This window comes from Gopherus flavomarginatus, chromosome 5 (assembly GCF_025201925.1).
Source record: "Gopherus flavomarginatus isolate rGopFla2 chromosome 5, rGopFla2.mat.asm, whole genome shotgun sequence".
Classification (NCBI taxonomy): Eukaryota; Metazoa; Chordata; order Testudines; family Testudinidae; genus Gopherus; species Gopherus flavomarginatus.
In genome coordinates, this window is record NC_066621.1 from 86612879 (window position 1) to 86625469 (window position 12591).

Below are 12591 nucleotides of genomic sequence, written 5' to 3' on the forward strand. Positions count from 1 at the left end.
CCAGTCATAACATGTTTGTGTCCCATATTGGAAGTGTCTGGTCCATGTGGCTACACAATATTTACCTTCTCCAGCCTTTGCAACCTTTGCTTGATCTTGTTCCCATTGCCTCAGGTGTACTGTACAATTTCAGGTTGATCCAAGATGAACCCCCATGCCAGCAATGCAGTACATCACAATGATATAACCAAGTGCCATGCCTCTTGGAACAACATGAGGTATCTGGGAATTTCCAGTCTCCTCCACACATCCTTACCAATATCTGAGGACGTGACGCATTCCTTTAAGATGTAACCTCTCATGGTTGGTTCCAATATACCTATGGACTAGACACTATACACTCTCAATGCCTAGCTTAGTCCTGTGGCTGCTGGTACTGCTAGTACCATAGGAAGGATCCATGTTTCATCGAGCTTGCATCTTTTCTCAGCATAATAGATTCTTGAGTAGTGCCTAACCCTGCACCAATATACTTGTTTTACTTTTGTCCATTGTTCCAGCATCTTATTTTTATGAACGAGCATCTCCTACCCCCATTGAATTTCCTTTAGTCCTCCCTGTAGCTCCTGTATTAGGAAGCTGCCATACTATGAACATTTGATACCTTAAAATGGTTTGTAATTTTTCCATTTAATTGATTGCTACTTCCACTTCCCTAAACACCTATCCTGTTGTTCTAGCATCCTGAATTTCCTTTAAATCCTCCCTAGATCCTCATTTCTGTTGTTTTTCACTTCAAAAAGTTTTGTAATTGAACTCTCATTTTCTTCCCACAATACTTGTGATATCCATATGATTCCATGCTGATGTTCCCAACTCCTATTACTGTTTCTGTCTGTCTTCCCCTGACTCTTTCACGTCTCATGCCACCAAATTTCCTCCAGTTCCACCCCATCCATTGACTGTCTGAAATTTTGCAGTGCTTTTGATATCATTCACATATAGAAGTGCATATATTTTGCATGACAGATCTCCTGTGGTAAAGTAAAATGGGTTAAATTCAATACTACAGAGATCATTTGGTACTATACATTACTATACGTAGTCTGATGATCACAGTTTATCACTAATCCATTGTCAGGTTCTGCTTCTATTTCTATGGATGGTTCGTCATCTTGCTTAAATTCTGGAGTAGGAGGCATTGTTACTCCAGTATGTTCAGAAGTGGTAGTGTTACTTTGACCATCCTTAATCCCGTTCAGAGAGAAGGTCTGGCATGTTAGACTCTCGGGCGGTAGTTCAATGAGCTGGTAAAGTAACTCTAATATTTCCTGTATGTGTTAACTGCATGCCATGAATTTTTAGATTAGCCATTACCATCTCATTTAAACAAACTGTCCCCCTCAGCTCACGTCCAAGTCCCTGCTCCTGAGAGTTGTTTGTGCAGCAGGATCCTCCACGTTGGCTATTCTGCAATCTGTATCAGAACACTAGGCTTTTCTGGATGTTTACCCAGCAACCATAGGGCTAGGGCAATTGTTCCCAAACTGGGATGTTCACGAAATGTTACAGAGGGTTCTCGGGAAGCATGGAGCCAGCAGCCCGGAGCTCTTGGGGACTTCAAAGAGCTAAGCAGATCAACGCAAGCATATCTATCACACTGAGGAGATTTAAACTTCAAGACTCCTTTTACGAAATAAAAAGAGAGGTGGATATTTTTTGCTTCTTTTTAAAATTACATAGGCTGCTAGTGGTGTTCTTTAAATTATTAAGAAGAACAAGTGTAAGCTTTGTTTGTTTGCGTGGACTGCTCAAGACCTGAATGCTTGTGTAGGAGGAACTCTTTGAGTTGGCTTCTTAAATACCTTCATGCTGTTTCACATCTGATACTTCTTGATGAAACATAGGAGCTAGAGGTGCTAGTACGGGGGGCAACAAGGGTCACATGCTGCCCCCACATCAGTGCGCCCCCCCATGGGTTCCTCCCCTTTTATTCCTTGCCCTCCCCCCTTTTCCAGCAGTGCCCCGTAGGGCCCAGGGTGCATGAGGGCTTTGCCCCTGCACCCTTTTTTTCTGATAGGAGCCTTGTCATATGAGAGGCTTAATCAAAAATGATACAAGCTACAAAAGTGAGATCTTGGAAAGAGTGTTGCCATTTTCATAATGTAATAAAAATACTGTCATGATAAATAATAATTAATAGTGTGCAATAAGCATGTCATAAAAACAAATTTTGTGTTTCCAAGATCACTGCTTTTATAATTTATGCTGAGGTAAGGGAGAAAATCCATGGAAATATTCACTTTTAGGAGGGGGTTCACGAGACTTGACATTATTGTGAAAAGGGTTTAAGGGTTGTTAAAGTTTGGGAACCACTGGGCTAGGGTGACCCCCCCCCATACACTGTCACAATCTTGTTCTGCTATATCACAAATTAAGTGGACCCCAATGCAATGCACATTATTCCTCCCATGGTGACCAACACCTGGGGGAGAAAACAAATATTCTCACTTCTCTCTTTTTACATCAGTAGATTTATTTCTGTCCTTTCCCCTGTATGGTTTCAGCTGCATAGCATGCAACCTACCATCAGTTTACCACCCCTTTCTAATCTTTTACCTGAACTAGATATACTGATGCCCTATCCTTGTCCGTTACATAGTAGCAATCCTCCCAACTGGCTTTTGGAAAGGGCTTTTTATCTGAGACATATTGCAGAAGTACCTGATCTCCCACTTCATACTCTTTGCCAGAAGTTTGGCCATAAAAATAACTTTTCATTTTTCACCGGGCTTCCTCTAAATGAAGCAGCTCACATTTTATTTTTATATTTCATTTTTCACAAGTGAGACTTTTTTTTTGGCCTGGCCTCTGTTAACTGCTGTATTTTAGCAATATTCTATTTTACTGTTGCTTTGATTTCTTTATTCTTTTCTGAGTCTTAGATATCTGTACCTCTGCTGCTACACTTAAACTGTCCTGACAGACTGTTAGCTGCTGTGTTGTTCATTTTTTTTCTTAGTGTGTACGAAGTATTTCCCTCCACACAGTTTTTTAAAAAATCAATATTCTCTTTAACACGTAGACGTCTAACACTTGCATTACCCCCTAATTATTTAGTCCCTTCCTAGCTCTGCAGTGTTCTTGGAGTTGTGCAAAACTCCTTTTAACTTCACATTGCTTTTCCTTAAATCACTCAACTTCAGTTTTTTGTTGTGAAGTAGGACATTTCCCAAGGCCTCACTAACGACTAAATTCTGGGATTGTAAACTTTTTACCTTTTTGTCCAGAGTGAAATGTTTTCAGCCAATGTATTCAGCAGCTTTAAGTTTCTGTCTCTGCCTTTTGTACTCATATTTTAGTTTAGCACATTTTGTAGCTGTGACTGCAGTTTCCTAAGAATCATGGGCCGCAAACATGTGAGCTACCGTGACATCTAAGGGTTTAGTAAGCCAGCAAGTGGCTTCTTGTCCTGTTGCTCCAGTCATGGTAATACACTATTGTGTTCCATACCCTGCCTGAATTCTAGATGTTAGAGACAGATTCTCCACTATCAAGCAAAGTATGTTTATGGATGTCTCCTATAACTGATAATACATTAGGGCATTCTCACTCATCCAACGTAAAGTGGGTAAGGATCCTGGATGAGTGAGAGGAGGCTCAGTATCCCTATTAAGGGTTGGACGAAGCAGTTCCAGCCAGCAGGCCGCTCTCTGTTCCGTAGGACACCTCTTGAAGCCTCCACATCTCCTTCAGTTCCTCATTGCACCTCTCTTCCGCATAACAGGGAATCCGTGGGTGCTCACAACCACCTCCTTTCCCTCTGCCACACACACTACCATACCCAGGGGTTTCTGTTCTAACCTCGAACTTGGGTTTCTGGCCCCTTTCAATCCTGTATGCTTTAGCCTCATCGACTGGGTCTTTATTTTTACCCCCCAGGATGTGATGAAAAGCACATTCTGCTTTTTCAACCTGAACATTAGTTCAACCCCTCTCAAACACCATTTTAACTGCCCCTCTAACCTCTGGAAGTGGCCCATCTATAACAAGTTCTGGGTACTCTCAATCATAACAAAATGGATTATTCATGACCAGAGAACAAGCAAAAAAAGTCACTCTTCATGTTCGTTAGAGGGCTCATTAGGGTTTCTGCTTAACAGCAAAAACGTGGTGATTGCTGCATCAGACCAGAATAAAACTCAGATAAGCTCTGCATACAGGAACTGCCACTGTATCTGGCCTCTCTAGCCCTGTCGAATATGCAGCCAAACCCCAGAGCCAACTCCCTTTTGCAAAATTCTCTCCCATCCCCTATAGTCAGATCACAAAATTCAACCTGCTCTCTAGTTTTCAGAAGCCACTTCAACACTTCCTCTATGCCCGTGCTTCTGGAGCAAGGGCCTATTTCTTTCAGTATGGCTGATGTCTCCTCTGGGGAAAGGTTTTTAACCCTCATCTCTGAATGGATACCGCCTTGATTGTTTTGGACTGTGGACATGATTATAGGCTCCACTGGAACAGGCACCATAAGGGCACCTTAGAGTCCAGACTGCTCAAGGAAGGAAAAAGTGGATTATAAGGAGGGGGAGCCTCCTTAGACATACAACACTGTGCACATTAATGCTTCCTCCTTCCAAAAGTTTCATTGTCTGATTAAAAGCACCTGTCAGTTCTGTATTCCCCAATTGCACTGCGTCTAGCTGTGGTTGAAGAACACCATTCTGCTCCTTAAGACTCACATTCCTGAATGTTCTCAGTCAAAGTTCATAGCTCTGTGACCTTGTCTATCAGTTCTTGTGTTTCACCCTTCTGCATTTCTTTAACTTGAGTTTTATATTTTTCTGAATTCCAGTTTTAGTGATTCATTTTGTTTCATAAAAGCTCTGGCAATCACTATCTCACCCTGAACTGTGCCTTTTACCTTTTCCTCAGCAACCTCTTTGTTGCTGAAAAGGTTGCTTTCAAGCACAGTAGCCCCCACTTCAAGCAGATTCTGACTTGCGAGGATATCCATCTCCTTAATGGGACCCCCACCATGTCTTGTCTACATATCTCTCCAGCGACTCCACTGTCCCTTAAAAACACCTTAAACCCCTCAATATCCTTTGGTCGCAGTCCCTGGGATATTGTCTGTTAGCCCAGTCTACAAATTGACTAGCTCACCAGAATGTTGGAACGAGATTCTCTTACTCAGCAGATGGGTATAACAAATCTTTATTAAGGCAAAACACTCGGCACATGCTGATCAGTTACTTACAAGGGGGAAGCTCATCGGGACAATCTCATCACAGTCGCCTCCAGCACCGACCAGTACAGGTTCAACCTTCCTGTATTACACACACTTACGTATAACGTTTTGTTATCTTTTCTTATGCATACATATTAGTCTTTCATTTCCATGTTAACTCTCCTCCCCTGTCAGTACAGGTTTAGTGTTGGTTCAAATGAATCTTTTTTCTAGCTTTAGTTACTTTATATTTTTGTTATCTCACAGACATGATTACTCTGCAATTTCTTACACATGCACTGTTCTACTTATGCTTACTTATGTTAAATGTTATCAGACTAGACTCTTAAAATTCACAGAAGGCTTCTGTCAGGCTTAAAAATGTATTCACCCCCAATAGTCTGTTCTGTAACTGTTGCAGTGGTCACCTCTTTAATCTGTTGTGTAGCAGGTTGCTCTAACTTGCAGTGTGCCACTGGACAGGTTTTCCAAACGAATCTGAAAAATAAAATAAGTTCTTTCATTTTGCAGTTCAACTTGGCAATCAAAGATATACCAGAGGTAACTCATGAAGCAAAGAAAGCCCTGGCAGGACAGCTACCTGCTGTTGGACGGTCAATGTGTGTGGAGATCTCTCTCAAAACCTCTGAGGTAAGAACCCAGCCAAGATACATCACCATTTGCTGACTTGCCCCTTAAATTACCTCTCTAAACTCTTATTCTCTTCCCCAAGGCTATGTAAAAATCTCTCTGGTCCTGCAGTGTGCTAGTATGCCACTGAAGATTAACATATTTTACAATGAAAGGGAAATCTCACTGCAGATTGGTGAAGCCCAACACTTAGGATTGGGAGAGCTGCAAAATCAGCTTATTAGCTCACCTTGGGAGCTAACCCATTCTGATGTAAGCATGTCCTGAGTACAGCCTCCATTCTCCTTTTTATGAGGCTCCCTTGTCCCACAGTGAGACATCTTTGGGTCCTGCTCTTGTTAGCACATGCATGTAATGAGGAAATAATGACCATCTGTTTACAAAGAATCAAGAGTCAGGAAAAATACATTCCCTTAGAACAGTGGTTCTAAACCTATTTACTATTGTGGGCCACATCCAATACTACCTGTATGGCCCTGAGGATGTCACATGGGCTGCAGCTCTGTGCTGATTGGGCTGCAGGTTGAGAACCACTGCCTTAGAGCTACATTGCTGTAACTGATTTTTAATGAGATGTGAAAGAGCTCGTTTATTTTAAATGAGCTATGTTCCTGATCCTTTCTCTGATGCAGGGAGATTCCATGGAGCTGGAAATCTGGTGTCTAGAAATGAATGAAAAGTAAGTGTGTGTTCCTCGGTTTTGTTTTGAATTTGTCTTTTTAATCAAATGAGCAAGTTTTTCCTGGCTGGCTGAATGATTGAGCACACAGGGGATCTGACCTGCAACTGAAAAAGCTATGGAGAAGAGCTCAACAGCATTCCAAGACGTTGCCAAGGGCAGATCAGAAGGTGTTCCCGACAGGCTCATATGAGGGACATTTAACGAGCAGTTGGAGCTGACAAGCTCTGCTGCAGTGTCCTGTGCTGTCTGGCGTGCACCCTGACGTACATCACAGTGAGCAGCAACCTGGTGGGAATGGAGAGACCATGGAGAATGAGAAAAAAGACAAAATATTCTCTTCTCAAGTGTAGTGAGATTTGTAATAAGCCCTTCAGGATCCCATTATTATGTACCTGACGCATATTCTCAAGATCTGTGTGTAAAGGAATTTGGAGGCAAAGTTGGCATTCAGTCCTGCTTTTGTATTTTCCATCAGTTAAGTTAAAGGGAAACGCTGTCCTCTGCTTTTTCATAGCTTTTGCTTTTTGTATTATGAAGCTATACCTATCTCATAGAACCTGAGAGGTCATCGAGTCCAGCCCCCTGCCTTCACTAGCAGGACCAAGTACTGATTTTGCCCCAGATCCCTAAGTGGCTCCCTCAAGGATTGAACTCACAACTCTGAGTTTAGCAGGCCAATGCTCAAACCATTGAGCTATTCCTCCCCCAAAAATGACTTCCTGAAAGTCACATAGGAAGTTCAGGGCAGAGTGGGAATAGAACCAACATATCCTAAATCCCAGTCCAGGGCATTAACTGCAAGACCATCCCTAACCGAAGGATGTTTCTCCCAGCCTCTCCAAAACTGAGAAGTAACAAAGGAATGTAAGATTTGCCTGACCATATTAGATCATTGGTCTTTCAAGTCAAACAAACCATTCCTGATGCTCCAGAGGCAAGTCCCTCCCCCATGCACAATACACCTCTCCTGCTGTTTACTGTATGTCAGAGAAGAGGATTAGAAATTAATTCTACCTTGGTCCCTTGTGGCAATCAGTGTGTGCCCTCAAGCATGAGAGTCAATTATCCAGGAACTACAAATGTTAATCATGCAAAAGTTACCCCTCTCTAGTACAAGGCCCTATGCCTTCTGCAGCAGTGAGTTCTACAGAATCATTATTTACTGTTTGTCTTGAACTGGAACAGGAGTCTTGGCCTGCTAGCCCACATACAGATTACCATCCTGATGCTTTATTTCAGGTCTGTCTGTTACTCTAAAGCAAGTATTAGATTACTGGCCCAACCCCCTTTTTGGTGTAAATTTGTATTGCTTGGCTGGAAACACTGGACTAACTGCTTCTATGTGCTCTCTAGGTGTGACAAAGAAATCAAAGTTTCCTACACTGTGTACAATAGGCTGTCTCTGCTGCTGAAGTCCTTGCTTGCTATAACCAGGGTGACTCCAGCCTACAGACTTTCAAGGAAACAGGGCCATGAATATGTAATACTGTACAGGTAACGTAGATTGATATTCTGTGTCTGAACTGAAACAGCAGGAGACTTTTAGGCCCACAAAATATAACTACTCAGTTGGAATTTGACCAGAAAACCAAAGCCAGCATCTGAAACCCATGCAAAAATTGCCAAAAGATAGATAATGATCCCCAATGATCAGGACTTCAGTGCTATATCTGATTTGTAGGACAGCCGCTGCAGCTCGCCAACCCACCCTGGGATGCTGGAGAACAGATTTAAAATTGTTTGGAAAAGTGTGTGTAATTGTATGTGTGACTTATGCACACAATAATTGTAAATGCAGTTGAACAGTTAGTTGCATAACTGGTCATTTTGGCAAAAACAATTACCCAGGTCTTATATAGAATCACAATAAATGCATGCGCAAATTGGACACTCAAGTACGTTTATACAGAACACAGTTTAAAAAGCTAGTTCTGGAAGAGGTCACTTCTTAAATCCTCCATGCCACTTCCTAGGATTTTCCTGTAGGTCTCTCACCCAAATACTGATCAGGCTCAGGCCTACTTAGCTTGTGAGATCTGATGGGCTCACAGCTTAAGGTTGGATGGTTTCTGGCCTAATCCCATTCTTTTTGACCTCAGGAAGTGGTTGTATAGAGCATTTGGGTGGTGAATTGAAGCTACTGCAAAGTCACAGGTTTGTTATCATGATTGGCACAGAAGTTGTGAGGTTTAACAAAATTCCCATCTTTTCTCTGTTCTTGCCCAAGTTGCTTGTTTCTTTAATGTGCAGGTAAGAGAGTGTAACAGGGTTCACTCACCGCTGAGGGTGCCTCCTTGTGGCTGGGTCTGGGGATAAACTCTAGTCTGATCTAGTGCCCCCTTCTGCCACCTGCTCACCCTGTGGTCCTTTTCACTTTCCAGCACTCGGAGTGCTCTCTTCTCTCTTCATGACTCAACCCTCTGGCCAGGTCACTATATAGTTTTTCCCTTCTGGTGTATCAACATCTTGCTGGACCAACTGTACAGATGCCACCTTCACCAGTACTGTGTCACTTCCCAGTGGCTGGTAGGGGAACTTGGGCCTGCCTGCTACTCTAGGTTTCAGCCCAAGGACCCTATAATCAAGGTAGCCAAGTTCTACGGCAGGGATAAGCAACCTATGGCACGGGTGCTGAAGGCGGCACGCAAGCTGATTTTCAGTGCACTCACACTGCCCAGGTCCTGGCCACTGGTCCAGAGGGCTCTGCATTTTAATTTAATTTTAAATGAAGCTTCTTAAACACTTTAAAAACCTTGTTTACTTTACATACAACAATAGTTTAGTTATATATTATAGAAAGAGACCTTCTAAAAACATTAAAATTTATTACTGGCACGCAAAACCTTAAATTAGAATGAATAAATGAAGACACGGGACCCCACTTCTGAAAAGTTGCTGACCCCTGGACACAGTCTCAACCTTGATTGCTCATTTCCTGGGCTTCTTCCTACTCTGCCTTTCACAGTCTTTCTTGCCTACAACTCCTGTAGGTAAATCCCTTCCATCAGGGATAGGATGGGATCCCAGGGGTTTTTCTCCCCCCATAAGTTTCCTCCTACCCAATTCTCTGTGCCCAGAGAGCAACTGAAGATTCTCTCCCTGCAATCCCCTTCTTTGTCTTTTTTTTTTTTTGGCATAGCAGCTTCATCCTACAAGGCTATGACCACCACTTTCTCCATTCATTTTATGAAAAAACTTTCTTTCCATAGACTTTTGCCCAGAATCCCATAGAACATGATGAACAGTTTCTTTGGTTTTGTACATATTTTTCAGCCCATCTTTGTCTTTTTAATCAGATTAACTTATTATTTAACGCACAATGACCTGCTAACACTAAAAATTACTACTTCACGTTGTGATAAATGTGGCATATAGTATTATCTTCAAGTTTTTGAGTCTATGTCATAAAACCTTTGTCCCTTTGTTTCCTTGACCCATAGTTTTTGCCATTCCTTTGCAAGCTTCTTCACAATCACACTTTTTAAATTCTCCTCTACTTAAGGGTATCTTAATATCCATCTTTGTCAGCCATCTCATATCCCTTTGTCAGCCATCTCATTTCCAGGTATTCTGATGTGCATCAGAATCCATGCTATTGTTACACAGACACCTGCTTGCATTGTTTCCATAGTTAGGAACATTATTTCACTTGTCGTTTTCTACTTTCCAAAGTCCCTATTCTGATTGTCATAATGCCTGACAAGGAATCAGATAAAATTGCAGCTGTAGCTGGTCACGCATCTCCTACCCAGCTCAGTGCCAACATTATGCCCATTAGTTCAGCTGTTAGAATGGTCCCATAATTTGATGGCACTTTAGATTTGTGGAGTCCAAGACTAGGAATACAGAAGGCTGTTTCCACTCTATGCATGCTGTCATCGTTAGATCTGTCTGCATAGACTTGGCAAAGCTGGCCTCTTTTTTTTTATAAACAAATTCAGAAATTTGATTAGTCATTATGTGTGGAGTCTTTTCTTCTCTTAGTTTTTTGTTGTTTTTTTTTTACATACAATTCCAAATCCACAAATGGGGAATAACTGCAGCTGTAATTTGATTTCCCATGATTAAAATTTTTTTAGTTCTCTCAATTTTTCTTTTTTACATATCTCCTTTACCCATTTTTACCCTGATAATGTGGGGAAATCTGTGGCAATCCATATAACTTTGTCTACTTAGCTCCCGGCAATCCTCGTACTTCTATTTACATGATTCCCTTTTACCTTTGCTCAAAAGGTTAGATCTAATAGTTTGATCCTTCAATTTATAGGTCCTTCTTAAGGGGGTAGCTGTGGCGCACACACCGAGGTAATCATTGCACCACATGTCAATCACAGAGCTTGGGCCAGGAGCAGTTCCAGGTGTCTAAAAGTTGTTTTTGAGTCTGAACCAATAGCTTGGCATCTGTTGTCTAAAACTGGTCTTAATGCTCCGCTATACATGATCAATACCTTCTTATCTGCACTCCATTTATTTCCAGCTACGCTTTTAAGTAAGTTCATCCTACTTGTACGTTTCTGTATGATGTTATCTATGTGATCTTTCCAAGCAGGGCCGGTGCAACCATTTATGTGGACTAGGCGGTTGCCTAGGGCGCCGAGATTTGGGAGCACCAAAAAGTGCCCCCAAATTTTTTTTTTTAAATGGTTGAGCAGCTGCTGCTGCTGGGACAGAGAGGGAGTCTGAGCTGCCGGCAGCAGCCGGCAGCCCAGAGGGTCCCCTGGGTCAGTGCGCCGCCGCGGCAGCCGGCAGCCCAGGGAGTCCCCTGGGTCAGGGCGCTGCCATGGCAGCCGGCAGCCTAGGGGCGGGGGTACCCTGGCCCAGGGAAACCCCAGGCTGCCGGCTGCCACAGCGGCAGCCGGCAGCCCAGGGGGTCCCCTGGGTCAGGGGGCGCCGCCGCGGCAGCCGGCAGCCCAGGGGGTCCCCTGGGTCAGGGGGCGCCGCTGTGACTGGCCAGAGGTTCGGGCTGCTGGCGGTGCGCTGACCCAGGGGAATCCATGGGCTGCAGGCAGAGGCTCAGAATCCCTCTCCCTCCCAGAGCAGGGGCTCCACTCACTCACTGTATGGGCCGCCAACAGCCTATGCAATTTTTCTCATTGCCGGCATGGACGCCGGCAGCTGGGCAGAGCTGCGCAGCTCTGCTTAGCCTTAGGGCACGTGGTAGGAACCCTGCGACGGCGCGACACAAGGGCTTCTGGAGGAAAGTGGCGGCTGCCCCCTGGCTCAGCCTCCACATCAGCCCCAGCGAGGGACACCAAGAAGAAAAGAGCCTCCGCGGCGGTCTGATGGAGTGGAGGAAGAAAAAGGACCCTGACGCTCATGTGCTGGGCAAGGTAAGCAAGTGCTTCCCCACAGCTCAGCCTCAGGCACCTGTGCTCCTGCCCCCTTGGTCCTTGGCTAGTCCCTGCTCCTGCTCCCTTTGTGTGTGGGCGGCTGGAGAGAACAGCAGCCTGCAGAGCTGAGCTGCCCCCGTTGCCCCCAGGCACCCCCCTCGACCCCATCCCCCCCACAGCCCTGACCCCCAGCTCCGAGCCCAGCCCCTCTGAGCTGGACACCACCTGACCCCATCTCTCACATCCCTGAGCCCAGCCCCTGTGAGCTGGGCACCCCTGAACCCAGAGCCCAGCTCCCCACCCAGCCCTGGGCAACAGCAGCACCACCCCCAGGCAGCAACAGCCCATTGGTACCAACCATCACAATCACCCATCATCTGACCATTACAGCTTTTAATGTTTTTAAATAATGTATTTAGTGTATTTTCAAATTATTACAAGTTAATTTTTGAATGTATTTCACTAGTTATTTTTTACATTTCCTAATACGTTACTATAGTATTGCAAATGTTTTATGGAAGAGGCCCCCAATTTTGCTTTGCCCAAGGCCCCCTGAATCCTCTGGGCAGCCCTGTCTGAGTTTTAAGCCCTGTTGCTGTGTTTTGCCTGCAACAGGCAGGCATAAGCCTGTGAGTGACCCCCATAGCAGCTGCGTGAAGAAGTGCTTGGGGGAATCATGCAGAAGGAGCGTGATATTTATTTGAGTTCTCGCCTCCATGGAGGCTGCGCTCCACTTGGTGCAGAACAGCAGTCTCGGC

At 44.2% G+C, this 12591-nt stretch overlaps 1 protein-coding gene and 1 long non-coding RNA gene across 10 annotated transcripts in view; one reads left to right on the plus strand and one right to left on the minus strand.

The window, feature by feature from the left end:
* ATG13 (autophagy related 13) overlaps positions 1-12591 on the plus strand; it is a 53207-nt gene that overhangs the window by 10482 nt on the left and 30134 nt on the right. For 5 of the 9 annotated variants that reach the window (XM_050955361.1, XM_050955360.1, XM_050955365.1 and 2 more), the window contains 3 exons: positions 5702-5821; positions 6454-6500; positions 7857-7997. In XM_050955361.1, the coding sequence (XP_050811318.1) occupies positions 5702-5821; positions 6454-6500; positions 7857-7997 (308 nt within the window). Of the gene's footprint in view, positions 1-134; positions 1649-5701; positions 5822-6453; positions 6501-7856; positions 7998-12591 lie in introns of those variants that run through there. The other 4 variants (XM_050955359.1, XM_050955363.1, XM_050955362.1 and 1 more) reach the window with 4 other exon arrangements.
* LOC127052189 (uncharacterized) lies at positions 5142-7054 on the minus strand. The gene is made up of 2 exons (XR_007774698.1): positions 6706-7054; positions 5142-5668 (listed from the first exon to the last, which is right to left on the minus strand). It is a non-coding gene; the product is annotated as an uncharacterized LOC127052189 (long non-coding RNA).